This window comes from Toxotes jaculatrix, chromosome 19 (assembly GCF_017976425.1).
Source record: "Toxotes jaculatrix isolate fToxJac2 chromosome 19, fToxJac2.pri, whole genome shotgun sequence".
NCBI classification, from domain to species: Eukaryota; Metazoa; Chordata; class Actinopteri; family Toxotidae; genus Toxotes; species Toxotes jaculatrix.
Genome location: NC_054412.1, coordinates 4639061 through 4658867, shown reverse-complemented (window position 1 = coordinate 4658867; position 19807 = coordinate 4639061). Strand labels below are relative to the sequence as shown.

Below are 19807 nucleotides of genomic sequence, written 5' to 3'. Positions count from 1 at the left end.
AGTCTGCGCTGAAAGACACTCAGACATAGTGGACCAGTTTCTCATGTAAACACAGGAAGTCAGTAAAGGGAGCAGTGTTTAAAATATTGTGCCGTTTTTATTTTTGTGTAAAAATCACACAGCTGCTAGTTGACTCTGCAGAGATACAGTACATCCATGCAGTTAAACATCTAGGATCCCACAGCCAAGAGAGAAGGAATTAAATAGAATATTCTTTCGCTGTTAGTCAGCAATTAATGCAAATTTACATATGAGTCCAAAAGTGTGTATCATATACAATATACAACACAGATCTGGGAGCAAATAGCATTCAAAATCCCATCAAAGACTTTGTTAACGACTGATTGCTTCTGCCTGCCTGGATTGCCTTTTAGGGATGAGGAGGGAGCTATTGTGCTAGCAAACATAAATCAATCCCACATGAAGGTGTTTAATAGGGTTTTAAATGGTATTAGTTCCAGGTCTGGAAACAATATAACACACTCGCACGCACACACCAAGTACATCATCGTCCTCAACAGCAGAAAAAAGAAGGCGAGCCTTGATACAACAAGGAAGAGAGGTCAGTCAGCCACCTTGGAAACCTGAACGCCAGTCGGGGGAGTAAGGCTTTAGAAGAAGACAAAATTCGTCACCAACACGCAGGAAGCTCCAGGGACAAAACATTTATAAAAAAAAATAATAATAATAACAATAATTAGAATTAACCAAACAGGACATGATATTTTAGGATACTGGCACAAAAACCGTAGAGTTTCCAGGTTGAACAGAAGAAATAAAACTCAAGTGGTTCATTTTTTTTCGTCTTAAAGCATCTTCTTTTTTTAAATACACGTGAAAGACAAAAACAACATGCAGGTTAAAAGAAAGCAAAGGTCAAGGAAGGATGTCACAAATAAAAATACAAAGGAAACAAAGAAGAACGGGGAGTTAAGTTCAAAGTGCAGTTGGGTCATTCAGGTCTCCCATTCTGTTGACTGGTCTCCGTCTGTAGTCCTGCTAAGCTTCATCTTGCAGATTTCAGGTGAAACTGCCCTGATAAAACACTGATCTGGAGTTTACTTCCCTCTGGAGCCGGGAGCTGGGGGGGAAGTGGACTGCTCGTCAGTACGAAAAAAAAAAACAAAACAAGGCAAACTGAATCACAAACATACAGTAGATGGTGTTCTGGAAGATCTACGATACAAAAACCAGAGTGTACTGTTCACACAGTTGCTACTATCATAGTACAAACAGCTAAGTTAGAGTTGGTCTGTGGAGATGTATCGCCCGTACTTGCATAGTGCCGACGGCCCAGTTGGAAAACAGCTGAATTTTCAAATCAGTATCAACTCTATCTGCACCATCGGTTCGGATCTGTGCACGTGTGATGGCTGAGCGGAAAAATCACAGGAAAACTTCTTCTTGATCAGCAACACAATTCTTCATAAAAATGCCGCCACCTGCAGTCACGCAGCTGAAAAATCTTCAAACCCTTCACGTGAATGTCTGCTTTGACTAAATGCTTTCAAACTTAGGTGAAGTTAAAGACAGAAAATAACCTCAGGAGTCAAGAACTCGAGGTTTAAAGGAAAGCTGAAATGTTGAGCCACAGCTATGTTAAAGAAAAACCTGTAGGAAAGGGAAAGAGGTCTTGCATTTTTTTTTTTCTTTAAAACACAGCCCATGTAGAGGTGAGAGAGCAGAGTCATCGTTCAGTCATTTGGCATTAAAGTTAAACCATTCAGTCACATCAATCCCCAAACACTGTGTAACGTGAAGAAAAGAAACAGAAGACAAAGCATTCATTCCTCCCATCATGCCGACACACACACACACGCACGTAGACTTCAAGGGGCAGTAAGAAGGAGGATAAGGGCTGAATTTATGTCACAGGATGAGTCAAAAAAGCCTTCACCATGATGATTTAGCCAGTAAAGGCATCACAAAAACATACACACAAGAGTCCTGTCCAGAGGTAGCCCTCTATGTTTTACGGGGAGCCCAACCACACCAAATTCCAGTCAAAAAAATGTCAATTTTGCATTCCTTGCTTACTGGCAGGAGTAATAGCCTGTTATAGACTTTCTACAGACTTTGAAAGCCTCTTGTATGTGCTGAAGCATGTTTCTGTGATCTATTTTTTTTTTTTTTTTTTTTTAAATGGTGGAACAAACCACCTTTGATGAGATTTAAAGCAGAAATGTTTTTGTCCAGTTTTATATGCGTGTTCATGGCAGTAGGAAAGAAGTCATGCCAAGAGGCAAGATGACAATAGTTCAACATTTTGGGAATATTATTTATTCACTTTCTTTCTGAGAGTTAGATGAAATAGCTTTTAGCATGTAACACCCCTAAAACCACAAATTACTGTTTTTTTACATTTCGGTTTTTGTATGGATTAAACAAATGAGAAACAAAGTGAATTTTAGAGGTGCTCGTAAATGCATTTTGGACCATTTTCCAGTCTTTATGCTAAGCTAAGCTAATTGCAGATTTCACCTGTGCACTTAACGCTTGTAAGATCGATACAGATCTTCTCATCTCGCTCTTAGGAAGACAGCATATAAGCATGCTTCCAAAATGCTGAGTCATGCCTTTAAATTTGCCTGATTTTTGATTTGGTGTGGCAGAGCCTGTACCCCAAGAGAGAACAAACATACCGACGCTAGCCTCATGTAAGTCACTAAAACAGACACACAAATACGCAAACAGTCACACAAACAGGTGACTCACACACTCTGCATTTCTTCTTCAGTCGTTCAGAGAGTAAAGTCATCAGACACCAGCATCTGCAGCATCTCGTCTGCTTCTCCTAACCGTTTCTCAGTTCACTGTTGTCCTCACCTTCACCTCTCTTCAGAGAAAATTGAAAAGTGCCAGTTTGTAAAAACCCCCCCACGCTCCTGTCACCTCCTCCCTCTTGGTTAAGACTGATCTCATGTCCTTCCGGTTTATGATTGATAAGTGTGTGATTGAGCATGAGAGTTTTAACGGAGCACCCTGCGGCAGGTCGGAGCCTCGAGGGAAAGCCGGGATGATGGCAGGGAGGAAGGAGAAAAGGAGGGAGAGATGGATGGAGGGAGGGGGGGAGTCACACTGAGGCCCACAGCCTTGCTTCAGATGAACTGCAGCCGAGTTTTCGTCCCCACGTTGGTTAAAGATGAGAGAAAGGTCTGAGCTGCTCCAGCTGGACCTCCAGAGATATCCTCTCTTCGAGCAGGTCCTGGGAAATGACGAGTTAAGAGTGACTTTCTTTGTCAAGACTCAGACAGAAAACATTTAAGTGCATGCCCTTCATACCTTCAGCTGTTGCTGGAGTTCACTGTTAAGTCGTGCCAACACTGTGTTCGTCTCCTTGTTTCTTCTGATTGAAGCTTGAATCGCCTTTTTGTCCTTTCCAACTGACCTGAAGACACAAATACACACACTTTTTACTTAAATGTAATGCACACAAAACACTATGACTTAACAAGATCATCAAAAGTCTTAGTAGCCAGTCAGCCAAGTTTAACTACCTTGGGATGGAGGGCTGAGTGGCCAGGACAGCAGCGATGACGTTTGATTTCTGTGGACCGTGCTGCTCGTCCTCCGGTCGCAGCTCATCCTCAGATTTCAACCTCCGACGCACAGGTTTAGGAGGCGGAGCTAGTGGACCAGACGAACCTTTGACCTGATGAGAAAACAAAAATCCAAACTGAAATTCTGGATGTCTGTTAGCTTACAAAAGACAAGATGCTACCTTTGCTTCAATTTAGAGAAAATGCTTGATTATGTGTAATAACAAGGATCAGATAATCTGTTGTACAGTAGTTTTGAGAAGATGTTAACTTACAGAGTTGACAGCAGTTGAGGCTCTTTCATCTGCTTGGCCATCGCTCTTCACTGTTCTCAAAGGGCCGGCTCCCTCTGGTGCCTTATCCACCTGTGGACACAAAGACATTCACAAAGCAATGACATGTTAAACTCTGCACCAAACAGCCACAACGTGTGACTGTGAGCTTCAGCTACACAATTATTTTACGTATGCTTATGATTTTTATCTGAATTGTATCATTGTGAATGAAATGCAGTCACACATACATGGTGATTAGTGCTTAAGTGCAGGTGTTTCGGTTGATATAAAGTTAAGACATGCAGACGTATTTCACAGTGAAGGGCTCAGTACTCTGATCTGTTTATCGGACGGTTGAGTAGCTTCGGAAACAGCCACCCCCGCCCACACACCTTTCCGACTGCTACTGACAGAACATAAACTGGCTTTTAATGGCCCGATGTTTGCATTATGACTCGATGTGAAACCTTTGATCATAAACTGGCAATAAAACAAACAAACCCCTAGTCCAGGTAACAACTTACCTGTCCTGCCTCACTGTGTTTGTCGACCTCCGGCAGACTGGAGGGCTGTTCAGAAGCCGCAAAGGCCTGAAACTGACTGAAGTCGGCGAAATTGGGCTGCTGAGGAATCTGCTGGGGGGAGGTGGTAGTGAGCACTGCCCCGCCTCCCGGTACAGCCTCAGCCTCCACACGATGCCCGGTGTGTGGTACTGATGTCTGTGGAGAGTATGGAGCATTTTTATGCCTGAATCCATTGTTACTATTGTTAAAATCTGTAATTGTACATGAATCACATAAAAGGTCACTTCATTTTTTTCTGTTGGTGTTTTTTTTCCTGTCTGACCTGTGTAGGTAGCGGTCGAGGAGGCACAGCGGGTGGGTAAGCTATCGTAGACGGTTGTGGTTGTCCTGTGGCTGATGCCGCAGCGAAGGTGCGATTCATGTCCAGAGACGAGGAGCGAGAGTGAGAGGGGTGAGGGCGAGGTGGTGGGGGAGGAGGGGCTACCACCTTCAGAGCCTCTGGAGATGTTCCCGACTGAGACCTGAACACAAACATTTATGTTTCTGGACTTATGGATGGGATAAAAAAATTTTATTCCACCTATTTACAGTGTGATTTATCCTAATGAGGGGAAAGATGGTCAAAGATACAAACAGAATACCCTTCATGTCACCTGACAGACTTGCAAGGTGGCTGTCTATGACCCACTGATAACCGTGACAAATGATAGTGTGAAAAAATATATAGTGTGGCGCCTTCATTATCTGTTAATCTACCGATTATGTTTTCCCATCAATCGATCAATTGTCAAAGAAAATATGAAACCAGGGTGACGTCCTTAAACATTTTGTTTTGTAGAAGTGATAGCTACTGACCTTTGTCTTGTGATTGGCTCCTGGTCTGATGTGAAGGAGTCTGAACTGCTATAACCATCACCTTCACGGAGACAAATAAATAAATAAAACTTGGTCAACCTTTGGTACCTTACACATATAAAGCTTTGATTGAGCGCGCACTCTCTTGTACAGCAGACCCTCCTTTACTCACCTACAGTGTTGGCAGCTACAAACATGGAGGCAGGTAGTTTGGTTTCTTCTGACAGTTCTGGGGGTTTGGCGAGCAGCGGGCTAGTCGGGTGGTTGTGGTCTAAAGGTTAGAGAAATAACAGGGAAGGGAAAAGTGTTGAGTCCACTGAAGTCAGCTGTACGTGGACATAATAACAGCTGGCAGTCTTACCATCACTCTGACTGCCAGTGTGTCTTCAGTAGCAGTTTCAGAAACTGATAATAAGCCCGGCCACCACTGCATGTTTATGAATTTAAAAAAGTGCTGTCCGATTATGTTTAATGACATATCAGTTTCTGTTTACTGATAACAAATGGCAGCCTTTGGGGTTGTCATTACCTTTCCAAAGTTGCAAACTCAGCAAGGTGTGGTCTAAGGCATTAAACACACACTCTCATTCTGACGGCACTGTCAGGACTGGAGGTTTTCACACCTGTCATGATGTATGTATTTATCTGAAATGTGCTGACAGGCCTAATGCAGTTCTTTTTCACATTGGCTTTAAATCACATTCATAACTGATGCAAAGCTCCTAACGATGCTATCAATAACAACTGTCAATGAGCAGTAGAACAGCTTGTGTTATGAAGCTTGCTGCTGCACACACACAATGACTGAAACTGATCACACTGTTATTTGTTCAATTATAAATCAGGAGGATGACTATCAGGCGTGAAGCCAAAGGGTTTCTCACCGCTGCCAGTTCTCTTCAGCTCCATCTCCTGCATGTGGATCTTACTGGGTGTCATCCGGATGGGAACTGGGTGAACGATGGCTGTGTCCTGGAGGACAGACAGACAGACAGACAGACAAAGCAACAGGAGGTGAGAGGCAGGTTTATGAAGGGGGACGGACAAGTTTCACAGAAAGAGATGAGGTGTTTTTTTTGGTCCTCAATTATTTTTAGTTTACTTGTTCATTAGTTGGCTGTTTGGTTTGACAGCCTTGTTGCGTGTATCAAATGCAAACAAATATATACAGAATATTCTCACTGAAATATCATTGTGATACAAGAATCACTATATTCTGTCAGTGGGGGTGGGTTGGGTGAGTGTAATGTGAAATATAACTCGATGCACTTACTCTACTCAGTACATTATTTAAGCATAATTAAGTTTACAACATTAAAGTGCTACTTTCTTTTATTAATGCATCAATAAGGAGTGAGTTATCTGCATTATAAAAATACCAACATATTTTTACTCAAGTGAAAGTGACAGTTCAATAAGGAAATATTTCATCTTACTGAATAACTCTTCCCCCCACTGCATAACCATTTGTGCATGTTACACCCTAGTAAAACATCTACCTGATATAAAAAAAAAAAAAAAAAAAAAAAAAAAAAATTTCAAATTGTGAGAGGAAAAAAGGGAAAGTTATAAATTAAAAGATTTAAGTGATACGTTTTATGTCACTGTTTAGGTTCTGCTTAGTGATTTTTTATGCTGGGATTGTGCCCGGAATTACTGAGCACCTAAAAGCAATCTGAAAAAGATGCACACTCTTGCAATAAGGCAAACTGAGGCTGTCAACGCTGCACTTTTCATCTGATTAATTGTGCAGAGCCATTCCAGAGCAAATTGTTGCTGTGAGGAGAAGAAATTCTGCCTGAGAAACAAAAAAAAAATTCACAAAGTACCTGGACAGCTCAACAATAAATCAAAGCACTAGACAATTTTAAACACTTATAGCAGTGTCCATACATGGAAATGTTTATCTGTCACAATCTGCAAATGCACTAGTGATTGGTGGATGTCACTGTAGGAAAAAAGGTGATGTCCAACAGAAGCTAAGCCAGCCAAATCACAACACACACTATCCACTGCCGATGCAGTGGACTGCATTTGGAAAGAACATCATGCACAGACAGATTGAAATAGGGAAAGAGAGAGAGAGAGAGAGAGAGAGAGAGAGAGAGAGAGAGAGAGAGAGAGAGAGAGAGAGAGAGAGAGAGAGAGAGAGAGAGAGAGAGAGAGAGAGAGAGAGGGTGAGGGAGAGAGAGAAAGACATCCAGAGAGGGTTAATGTCTGTCCATTAATGGTGAAACCATGCATACTAAGTGATTGACTTACAGGGTCAGCTGGTGCAATGTTAGAGTCAAATTGGGTCAGAGTTTGTGAGCTGGAGGAGCGCTCGCTAAACGTCTCCCACTGCTGCAGGAGACAGACAGTGAGAAAAAACATGTCAGTCAGCCAGTGCAGTGACATCACACATTTACATCATCAGTCTGAGCCACCAGCATCCGCAATGTGACATCACCAGTCGTCGGCAGACGACGCGGTGGCGTGAAATCATCGCTGACTTTCACACAGAACCACCACAGTCCATGAGGTGAGAGAAGAGGTGGTGAATTGTCAGTGATGACGTTTGATGGTAAAGAGGACAGAGCGGCAATCAATTCATGATGGATGAATAAAGAAAAGGAAACGTCACCTAATAAACCCAGAGCAATTATTTAAGATGAATCAAATGCAAACACCCAAAAGCAAAACATATGTGGAGCTTACAGGTTGTGTGAAAGTACAATCAGTAATCATGTGTATGTATGTTGGAACCTCATTGCTCTGGTTCATCTCTGGCCAGGCCTGGTTGAGTGAAGGCATAGAAGGAGACTTGCTGGGGGTGACCTCCACCGGGGAGCCCGAGTATCCAACGTCAGCAGCTGGCTCCGGGACCTCTGTGTAGGAAACATTTCACACAGGTTACATTCATGTATATAGGCTTCAGATAATTTACAAATGTGATAAACAGCAAAATCCAATTATTACAAATTACTTTCAGGCATGTTTCATTAGAAAGTTGCATAAAATATTCCAGTTATTGTTTCTGATTTTAATCAGAACAATGTTTTTGCAGTTTCCTTTATGTGAACATAATATTCAAAAGACCAAAGCTCTAAAATCAGTCAAACCCTGACAAATATAAACTAATGAAATGGATCTGTGCTGATAAACACTTTCTGAGATCTTCTGTTGAAATTAGTTTTTTGTTTTTTTAATTAATAGTTTGACAAACTGTGAAAATGTTTGCTTTCATGCTTAGAAGAATTAGAGAGGAATGACACCTCTCTTACGTCTGAACTGTAATATGAAGCTACCACCAGCCTGCGATTAACTTAGCTTAGAACAAAGGTAAGTACATAGAAAGTACAGCCCAGTTAAACAGGTGAACTACAGCCAACAAGAGGCAGGTTTCGCACACTGCAGTGCTGTCACTTAACAGGTTCTATGAGCCCTGAGGTTGATAAATTAGGGGAGGGAGCAACAGAGAGGGTGAGTCTGTGTACCGGCTGAGTCATCCAGGTCAATCAGCTTTGGCATCAGGCTCTCAGGCAGCTTCTCAGGGAGGTCATAGCCATTCTTCCTGGCCACAACCAGGTGGAAGGCGGCGCAGAACTCATCCAGGGTCAGCGCTCCGTCTTTATCGAAGTCTGACAGCTCCCTTCAAACACACGTTACACAGTGAGTCTGCAGTCCAGACAAAATGCATCGCAGCGGCAACAGAAGCTGCAGCAGAGAGCTTCTACAAACAGGATCACGTCTATAAAGACATCTGCCTTTCAACCCTACTTCATCTTCCACACATTATTTTAAAAAGTCAACGTTTGCTTTTGCTAGTTCAGATGCATTGGGTGAACAAAAACAGGGGAAATCAGTATTTATGCAAATGGCCCACTTGTATACAAAGGCCCTATTCCACTCAACATTTAGTGTGTAGAGCTCATTATACTAGTAATAACGAGTCCTGCTCAAAACAAGCTGCGACAACTGAAATTAAGGCTTGCTCCTATGCAAACAAGCCTGTAAGAATGGTAAGATGAGCTGACAGATGGTTTTTATTATATAGTAATGAACTGTAATTATCCAGGAACATTCTATTCCCCTTCAAAAACAATGGCAGGTCGGTAGACTGGGACTCAACGTGGCCAGGCGGTGAGGCGATTTGTTGTTCAACTGATAATTTAAAGTAATACATGAAGAAAAATCCCAAATACTTGATGGCTATGTACTGTAATGAGATAATGATTCTCAGTGAAACCTCAAAGTGAGGAAATCCTTCTCTGTGCTCAACTGTAAATCAAAATAATTAACCAACCAATAGTGTAGTGCTGGGCAGAAAACAGTCATGGGTTAACATATTTTTGCTGTCATCTTGACCTAACCTGCCATGTTATAAAAGCGCTTAACTGTTAAACATGTGCTGGTCAACAGTGACGACTCACCAAATGTGTGACAGCTCTAAAATTGGTAGCTTTGATTTGGTGAAGAACTCTTTTGCTGCTGAACCTGGGACACACAGAAACAGGATTCAGTCGATTCATGTTGTACAGGGAGCTCGTTTCACGTGCACATATTTATGCATGTTGCTACCAGGTATGAAGCCGGTGAGGTCTGGCTGGATGGTTTTGAATTGGTTAATATAATACTGTCTCTGCTCGTCCGTGATCTTCCATGGATCATCGTAGCCGCTGGACTGTCGCTGGATCTCATTGGTCGTTGCTGCTGAGGCCACTGTTCGTATCGTTGTGCTTTCCTGTGGGCAACCATGTGAGACATTTACGGAAACGTTTAAGAGAGCAGCGCCAGTTAAAAAGAATACATAATTAATTGCATAATTAAGTAAAGCCAGTTAGGATAAAACTCTTATCAATGTATGAGCAGTCTCTTCTGGCTGTATGTATTGTAATGTATCGGGCAACAGTCTAAGCTGCACAAACATGTTACAAATTCCCAAGAATGGTGGCACAGCAAAAGCTTTTATTATAGCAAAAACTTCACATAGTTCTGACAGAGGAAATAACATCTAAGAAACTAAAAATCAGCATGTCGTCCATCTATAATTAGCCATGGGGCACAGGGCCCTTCTCGGTTTCTTAATTTGCCTGAGTCACACGAGCTGCGTGAGCTTCAGTCTAGAAGCGCTGGCAGATAAGGCACTGATATAAAATGCTGGCTGCTGTTTGAAGCACCACGGTGGTTAGTGTGGTGTCTTATGTTTCATGTTTGCTGTGTTTGATTGCATCTTTCCATCTGATCAGAGAGCTTGATGTTTGCCGTCATGCGTTCACCCTATACAGCAATCTGTAGCTAAATTGCAGCACCAAAAAGTGAGGCGCACAAATTATAATTGTCATTTGTTGGAGAAATTCAGTGTTTTGTTTTTTTTTGTTTTTGTTTTTTTTTATCCTTTTGACCTGAGACTGACAAAAGCATAACCTGGACTTACCTGGACTGACGAGGGATGCATTGCTGGGAGCGTGCTGGATGGCGGGGTGTCTGCTGTGAAACTGACCCAACTTTCCTGACCTGGAGGAGGAGGCGAGTGGGACGGCCACATGCCATCACCGGACCCTGGGCCTGGAGGGAGAGGGGAGAGTTTAAAGCACTCAGTTGCATCCCACGTTACACAAACATACAAGTGTTATAAGGAAAGGATTAGGGCTGAAGCTAACGATTATTTTCTTGAGTAATCAGTTAGACATTTTGTCTATAAAATATGCAAGCATTATTAACAGTATGTACAGTTGCAAACACCAGGAAGTAACACAAACACAGCCAGTGTGCTTCATGTGCTGACTCTTTTTCACTTTCATCAAAACTAGTGGCAACTTTTCTGACACATCTCTCACATTTTTTCATTAAGAATGCTTTTGTTATCTCCTTTGGCCCACAAAGAATGAAACCCTACTCGCTGATAACACTGTGAGCATGGCATTACTGTTATTAGCACCACTACTTTTCATCAGTGGATGTTACCTGCTTGTGGTTCTCTGAACTGCGTCCACACGGCTCCAGTTGCAGCCACCACCGGCTGTCTGTCTGCGTTTCCTCCACTGTGCTGCCGCTTGTGTTTCCTCCAGGAGTGAGGGGAGGTGGGGGGGGACTGGTGAGGGGAGACCACCGGGGATGTTGGTTCGGGCTAGTAAAGGATAGAAATACAATCCAACACATGAGCTAGATATGCAGTTTAAAAAAAAAAAAAGGCATTCAGTAATCAGAAAAACTGGAGATTTAATGAGAATGATCATCATTAGACAAGCTATAAATCTTAATTTGACACGCACTGAAGAAACAGAGGTTCAGTGTGCATAAGTGTCACCATTACTGTCCTATTATGGTTTCACATGTTTTCAGTGTTAACTTTCAGATCCCTTCTCAAACGCAAGATTTCAATCTTGAACATGCCACATTCGAGCCACGTGAAGGCCTGTAAATGCTACTTCAAAAGCGTTTTATCTGATACGGGATGTTCAAGCAACCACTGAATGAACATTTCACAATAGATGCAAATAGATAAGAGCTATGGAAGAAGTTTATATAACTGACGGGCAACATTCTGCTGGTTCTGGCAGAGAAAAGTCAGCAGCAGAAAACTTCAGAGAGTAGTAAGCAGGAAACGCAGCAGTATTCCAGTAGCATATCTCTAGTAACAGCTGGTGTCAGCTACAACAGGAAATAAAATGTTTGTAAGATGTTCCCCAAAAGACAGATAATAGCAAAGTCCATTTTTTATTGCAGCTTTTGTAGAACTGTGGGAAAAGAAAGCTACTGTCTTCAAAAATCAACAGAAGTCTTAACCTATACTGGGGCTGAACAGTATAGGTGGTCACACAGAACGACGAAAAGGTCGTTCTGTGTGACCACATATCAGCAGTTGTGGCATAATACTCCACATTTTTCAGCTCTGTTAGCACTTTTTCTTTGCACTCACACGTACAGCTGTGGGATGGCAACCTGGGTGAAGTAGGTGCGGGAGGGACAGATCTTCTGTCCAGCGTGTGGAGGAGGTTTTTAAATCCGTCTGTGGTGACCGTGTTAACAGTCACCACGTTACCTCCCGGTGTCTTCGGCTGTTCTTGTCACGCGGAGTTATGCTGGTAAAACATGCTGTGATTGTCTGTTCGCTGCTTCGGGCCTGAGCATCATTCTCAGACTTTTCACCGGAACTTTTTCGTCATGCAAATACCTGTGGTGATTTTTCTGGTGCCGGTATAAATTGGCTGTGTTTCCGCTGGATGTTGCCGCTTTGGCGCGACGGGTTTTGCACAGCACCTGTTTCACGGTGCACGTCTGCGGCCTCGAACCCGAAATGCTCCCAAATGAGCGAGGTGCCGTTTTTCCTGGGGATTAAATGCCGTAGCTGCGCTTCTGGCCCACCTGAAGCCATTTCACTGATGAAGCAGCAGGTGGAGCAGGTTACGCTGATTGCTGCTCGTGCACAGGTCAGGCTAACGGTTAGCCCGACCTGTCCACGCGCAGCACTTCTGACTGGTGAGCTCGGCAGGTAGGGAGACGGCATGTATGTGTAAAATAGTTGACACAGCAGATCCTGGGTCAGTCAGGAGCACTGCAAAGAACCGCAGCTTTGGCGATCACATGATCGCGTTGTCTGTATTCGCAATTTCAGAAAACGATAAATCGTTCAGCCCTAACCTATACCTTCATTCACTGTCCGTGTACATAATGGATTTCTGTATTAAAGGTTGAGCTAAGAGAAAAGGCCTGTCTAAACAGTTGTGCTTACAGAAGGATAACAGAATAACATACCTGTGATTCTATGGTGGGAGCCAGGGGCTGGATGACCTCATGGACAGGAAGTGAAGTGGAGGAGGGGGGACCTTTCTTGTTCTGGTGTCCCCTGCCTGGTGGTCTGGGTATTACTGCAGTAGCAGAGGCTGGGTACAAACCCTGGCTATCTGTGTCCTGGTACAGCGCTGCATGCCTGGCCTCTGCCTCGTTCTTCCCCACCACGAACCTGGGCAGCGGCAGGTCCTTGACTGGTGAGACAGGAATCCGTTCAGAGGATCAGAAATTTGTTTCACATTGATTTCAGGAACAAAGCTTGAAGACCAAAATGACTCTCCACTGCACTCAAACTGTCAGGTATCTTCAGTCCGTGAAGTTCAGTGGATTTCAGGTTATTTTTGACAGTTTGGATTTACTTTCTGCAGCCCCTCTCTTTCATCGACTTCACTTACTGGCTCCCTAGATTTCCGAGAGTGCCTACAGAAGGAGCACAAACTTCCTGCAATCAGCTGTGGTTTAGACATGTAAATGCAGAAAGTGACAGCTGTATAATGAGAACAGTGTGAGAGTAACCCTTTCAGAGAAAGTAGGGCTGCTTCCTCAAAATGAAACATGCACTGAACTGTGGTCTATTAAAGATACTGTCACTGCAGTAAATTATGTGTTTAGTTCTTCTGCTGTGTAATTGTATGATGCTGAATTTCAGAGCAAAATAGTGAAAGTAGAAAAGAACCCTTACTTTTGTTCTGCCGTAGGACTGACAACAAAACTTAAAAGATTTTCTTTCAGACAGATATCGCTTTTGTTTCTGTGCTTTTAACTTCTAACGCTGCAGCACTGAATATCTACTTTATCCAAGGCACCAGACTAACTTTTCTACTGGTAGCGCTGGTGCTACCAAGTTGGTCACACCCTGTTTTTTTTGTCTGAACAGTAGTTCCTCTCACTAGGTTATAGGCAGTGTTGCAGTCAGTGCAGCCAGTCGGTCTCTCCCTGCCTGCACCTGCACTCTCATCATCAGCAGTGTCTGAGTCGGGACCTCCCGTTGGCTCTCCCTCTCCACCAGCCTCCTCCTCTCTCCTCATTTGTTTTTCTTAAATAATCAGCTATAGAGTGCTTCATCTTTGGAACACTGAACAGCTGAATGGATTGCTTTGTGCATTTCATCATCAGTGCACGTGTAAGTGCAGGCAGGAAGAGACCGACTGAGTCAGAGGAGAAGAAAAACTACTACTTTGAGCCACAATGTCAATGTCATCATGCACTCGCACAAAAGCAAACGTGAAATTTTAAATTGCACACTCTCAAAAATTTGTTGCTTATGTGACAATTTTGGTCGCAGTCTAGAGCCCTGACTTTATCTCAAGTTTGTGGAGCACTTCTCAAAAATCTTTACAAAAAAACAAACATGACACAAATAAAATAAGCAAGAGAGAGATTAATAAAACTTGTAAAACAAACAGGCATCGTAAAAAAAATGTTAGATGTATAAAACACAGATGAGCTACTATTTGAAGGACGATTGTAATTCATCACATAACCACGGGAATATCAAGAAACATGGACTAAAAACGCAAAGTGCATCACCAAAAGCTGAACATACTAAATGAAGTGCAGGCTGACTGACTTGTTCACATTATCTTTGAACATGTAGCAGAAAACACAGCACCAATGTGTGCAGCCGACTGTCAATTTCCTATATATATTTTCCTATATATACCTGTGAAAGCTTTAACTTCTGAAATGGCTTAATTTTCAATTCAAAACTGTATCGCAGCATGACTGAGGTGACTTTGGGCTTAACCAATTCTATCCATAAATCACTGTGTCTGCTTCTGAGACAGCACCAACTCTTAGAGAGACAGTTTTTCAAAGTTGAAACATTCCCAAACCTAATAACTATCACATCGTGCCTCTTCTGCTATAAGGAAGTGGTTGGCCTCTGTGGTTCCTTATATATTTTTTTTTTTCAAATTATGAAATCATTTCGCCAACTTCATGTTGCAATATTTCATCCCAAACGAGTAACTTCATGCAGTGGGTGACATCTTGTCCTGTGTTTTTTCAGAGAAGTCACACCAAAGTCAAACATAAAAATGCAATTTTGCAGTTAAACCCTAAAGGCTTTACACTACAAACTCTGTTTGGTTAAGCAACAGAGACTAAGTGAAGCTGCTCTCATTGTCAAGCACCTAATAACACAAATATTAGGCAACTGATACCCACAGAACTGGCAGTGCTGGCATTAAACGCATTAAATTATTTCTCATAGTTTTTGTCCTGAGGGACCAACATTTGCTCCCATACACAAACATAATCAGCAATCTGGGGTTGTTCAAGGACACGTAGAACAACAACAGGAGAAGCTGACGACTGAACCACCAACTCTACGATTACTGACTGACTGAATAACATAAGCTGTCCTTGATTTATTTTAAACACATGATGTGTAAACTCATTGCATCTGGATGCCTCCAAAATGTTTAATGAAGACCCTGTCTTTTGTTCTGATCTTGTAACGCAGACTTTCCACTTTCTTTGGAGCTTGAGTTAGTTACTTCGTTAGTTAACTGGTTTGTTTATTTCCATGCCATGCCAAACATTTGGCCCCTCACACATTACAAAACACTGCTATTTATCAAACATGAAGAAAACACAGCTCACACTTTCCAGTGACACATAGACAAAACCAAAAGAAAAACATGTTACAATATCATATGCATAGAATTTTCAATAAAACATTTGTGTTCAAACCTTCAAATAAATTGTATACCAAAAGGAAGTGCTACACGCATAAAGGTTATCCTGATAAACCCCAGTAACTGGCCAATTTAAATGTTTCATATGTGAACAACCAACTTTTAAGCATGTTACATATTTTAAAAAATTTATAGGGCAGTTCAGTGTGCTTCCTGTCACATGACCTCCTCAAAATGTAATAAGCACTTCTAAAATGAAAACACCAGTACAGAGCAGCAGAAAGAGAAGAACACCCTGATGTAACCCAAAGATTATGCTGTGGTATTTTTTGGGGAGCTGTTCCTGCAGGTGTTAGAGGGGGTTCTGAAGTTAGAGAACAGGCCAAAAAGGTACCAAACGGTGACAGTGGTTCAATTCTACTGTGGACCCACCCGAGTTGAGGCTTTCCACCCTCAGAGGCAGCCCGGACTGGGCGATGGCTATGAGCTTGAGAGCGATGTAAAACTGGCTCCTCCCGAAGTGACCCAGGCGAGTGGCTCCACATAGCTCTGTGATCTAAACCCACACACAGGGATAGGGAGGAACAGTTGACAACACTGTATTCAACTGAAACTCTGATATGAACCGTCACTGATAAAGTGAAGAGAAGAACTGGTCTTCTCTCGCACAATTTATACTTTCACATTTTTTAAAGTTTCAGGAAGACACAAGAAAATAGTTGCTCACAAGTAAAACTGTAAACACTGAATATGTCGTACAGAAGAATTACTGATCATGTGCCACAAATCCTGAAGCATTTTACGATGCAGTTTACCTGGTTTTATGTCACAAAAACAGCTTTCAACAGCCTCATTTACTCTAACTGGCAGATGTTCAATGGACTTGGCGAGTTATAAGCCTGATTATCACATATTTTGTGTACTTGATTAAATACTGAATAGGCGTCATGCAAAATGGTGGAATGAGTAGTGCAATTGAAAATACAAAAGGTTTAAAATGTGCACAGAAACACATAGGAAAAAGCGCAGTTTGTAGTGAGAGAGTATAATGTATAGTGTTGGCTGTATGATTCATATGTGGACACGAGACGATGGAAAAGGAAAACTTCATAACAGCTTAAGTGAGAGTCCTTCGGCACTATGAGCCACAACACGGACAGCCCACCACAGCTGACTGATCCCTTTCTTGCTGACAAAGAACTTATTCTGAGTATGCGTGGATACAAAGCACCAGTCACTTTTCTCAGCCTGTTACAACATGACATTGTAGCTGTGTGTGTCTAACGGGCCGCAGCAGTGTTCAGTGCACATTTTGAAAGTGGAGGATTACAACACTGCCTAATTCTTCCACCACACAGCTCCCCTTGTTGACCTTGAAAAGGATGCTGACTCACAAACTGCAAATACTGGCCTGCTGAGAGACCTGAAGTCACAAGAATGGGGTGCTGCTGTTTAACTGGCTACTCATAACTAACTGTTAACGGACAGAGCGGGGAAGGTCTGGATGGGGGCATGAGTGGCAAAACCACAACATGAATACTGTAATCTGACAAAAGACAAATGTGTCTGTGTCCCAGTATATATTTGCAAAACCTGCGTAAAAAAAAGACTCTTCAGTAAGGCATTTTTATGATAGTCTAGGTTATGTGACAACTTTTATAAATCACATTTACAAGTGGACACTGTGACACTGACTCTGCATTTCCAGCATGTCAGCTCAACCCAGTAACGAAAAAAAAATGTAGATGCTGATGGAGTGAAAAGACAGGAAAGAGTGGGCAGAAAATTGAAGCAAAGGGCTGTTGAGGACATAATTTGCTACGTTATGTCACTGTTCAACACATGCCCACAAACAGGCACTTGTAAAGCAAACACACCATTCTTCTGTTACACATGTACGATGTTTATTTGAGCCACAATTTTCAAACTGGGGATAACTATGTGACTTGGCTGCCTTCTCTCTTTGGCTAAGGCTAACATTAGCCAGAAGAAGGTGTGTCTCTTTTGCTGCGCAGCATTGCTAACCACCAAGGCTAACCACAGCTATACTGGCTGACAGGTCGGCTCTAACAACCGGGCAAGTTTGTAAAATATCCATCAACAACTCTACGTTTCGTGGCCAGCCTCACAACCTAATGGTAACACTTTAAAAACTGGCAGTCGCTGCCGCTAGCTTACCTGCAGGACAACTTCGCTGGGTAGCTGGGCCGCCCGGAAAAGGTCAAGAACTCTCCCGTTGGACGCCACTTTTTTGGTGTTGTCCGTGTCGCAGTAAACGAACAAATCCGAGTAATATTTCTGTTCGACATCACTCAGCGTTAGACTTTCCATCGTAGTACCAATCGGACCTGAAAACCAGACTAGTTGGCTGTTGATTAGCCCTTAGCCAATGGCTGGGGCAGGATCCAAAAATGGGCGAGACTTCAGGATCCCAACTTAGCTAGCGTTAGTGCACTAGCTAACGTAGAGGTTAGCAGGAATAATAATGTTCACAACGCGTCGAGTGGACTTGTTGTCGTCTGATCCCGCTCTCTGTAAAAGTCCCCAATATTAGTCGCTGACAAAGAGAGCCGATCCTCACTTCACGACTCAAATACGGAACGCTTTCATACAGTTAATCACTTAGTTAACTTGTTGGGCCAGCCAAGACAAGCAGCCAACAGCTGGCTAGTAAAGCAGCGAGCTAACAGCTACCTTGATTCAAAGTCAGTTGCACTAACGTTAAGCTAACTAGCAAGTCGCACAGCCCGGGCATCTACCGCGTTAATTTCACGTTATAGCCCTTCTTCTCCCTTTAAACCGTTACGGGACGGTGCTTCTGCGTTTCGTAGGAAACAAATTCCTCTGCGGGGCCGTTAGACGTAAAGTTTCAGGGTCTTTGGGTTCCTTCCTCTAGTGATCATAGCCGCCATTCCTACTACCAGCGTCAAGCCACTCAGAGCTAACAGAACACTTCCGGTACGAGTCTTCAAATTAAGAGACTTGTTCATAATCAACTCTGGCAATTTTACCCACACTAAAAACCAAGGCTTTTGTTGTTTTGTTTTGTTGGAAATTTGGAAAAATGTATTAGGGCCCGAGCACGAAAAACGTGCGAGAGCCCTTTATTAATAGGTCTTGTGACCCCCTTTTACTGTGTGAAATTACTGATTCCTTACCACACAGAAAACATCGGGCAATGTCGTATTATTATATTATAGAATGAATATTCTGTCTATCAGCTAATTGATTAATCCAGATAACTGGTTGGTTTGCTGGGTAGCTACCTAAATAAATAAAACTCAGATGTACAATGGGAATCAGTCCATTATCGTAGCCATGATAGGGAGTCACACAAGGTTATGGTCTGAATATCTGCCTATCTGAATAGAGAAGATACTGATGAATGCACGTCTTGTGTTGTGCATCTTCTTTAAATAATTTTCAAATACCAGACATCAAACCTGGAGCCAAGCAGTATTCCAGCGTTGAAGAACGTGGAGTGAAACGAGGTCAGTAGAGGCCTCAAAGCTTCTTTTCCTTCTGAAAATGCGACATTCACGTGCCATGTTTATATTTACAAAGAAAACAATCCATTTGTCTTCTTTAGAAACTAAATATTGCAACGAGAAAATGTGAGCGACGGTAATATTTTATTTTGAAACAGAACTACAAACTTCCGGCGTAATCTCGCATGACTTGTGGGTAGCTGGATGACTCGCGACGTCACTGGGCTACGGTCCGAGTCAGCGCGAGCTTGCTTGGCCTGCAGGGACCCGGATGAGTGATTTCAAAATAAAGATGTTTTGAGTCCATTAAGTCAAGAAAGAGGGAAGATGATTGACTTTGAAACTGTTCTGTCTCTAACAAACGTTATGAGGGACTAGGTCACTCACTCTTTATTGTGCTTAACAATATAGTAGTAAATAATAACAAATAAAACATATGCCATTTCTTAGTTTCCATGTATAAAACATAAAATCCATCACGCCCAGAAATTCTTGGCAAAATAAATACTTTTTTTTTTTTAATCACCTGAATGGAAAAGTGGTCCCAAACACGTTATCTTAGGTCCTCATCACGCCATCCAGCCAATCCAGATTAGGTGGTGAAGGAGGAAGAGACAAAGGAAGAGGAGTCCTAGGGAGAAGACTCACTTACAGGTGATAAAAGCCCTTGGATACAGTCATAAAGTGACCAGTTTTAGCTGTTTTAATTAT

At 42.5% G+C, this 19807-nt stretch overlaps 1 protein-coding gene across 2 annotated transcripts; it reads right to left on the bottom strand.

Moving 5' to 3' along the window:
* Positions 1-92: 92 nt before the first annotated feature.
* reps1 (RALBP1 associated Eps domain containing 1) lies at positions 93-18528 on the bottom strand. Of its 2 annotated transcripts, XM_041064389.1 has the most exons (19): positions 17787-18528; positions 16041-16164; positions 12931-13160; positions 11140-11302; positions 10610-10740; positions 9754-9916; positions 9606-9669; positions 8670-8824; positions 7939-8060; positions 7456-7536; positions 6078-6165; positions 5366-5464; positions 5194-5254; positions 4661-4859; positions 4339-4533; positions 3815-3904; positions 3498-3652; positions 3283-3388; positions 93-3205 (listed from the first exon to the last, which is right to left on the bottom strand). In XM_041064389.1, the coding sequence occupies exons 1-19, from the start codon at positions 17937-17939 to the stop codon at positions 3137-3139; spliced, it is 2448 nt and encodes an 815-aa protein (XP_040920323.1). In that variant the 5' UTR covers positions 17940-18528; the 3' UTR covers positions 93-3136. The 2 variants fall into 2 exon arrangements, with proteins under 2 accessions (XP_040920323.1, XP_040920325.1); XM_041064391.1 differs by lacking the exon at positions 7456-7536.
* Between the last annotated feature and the right edge of the window lie 1279 nt (positions 18529-19807).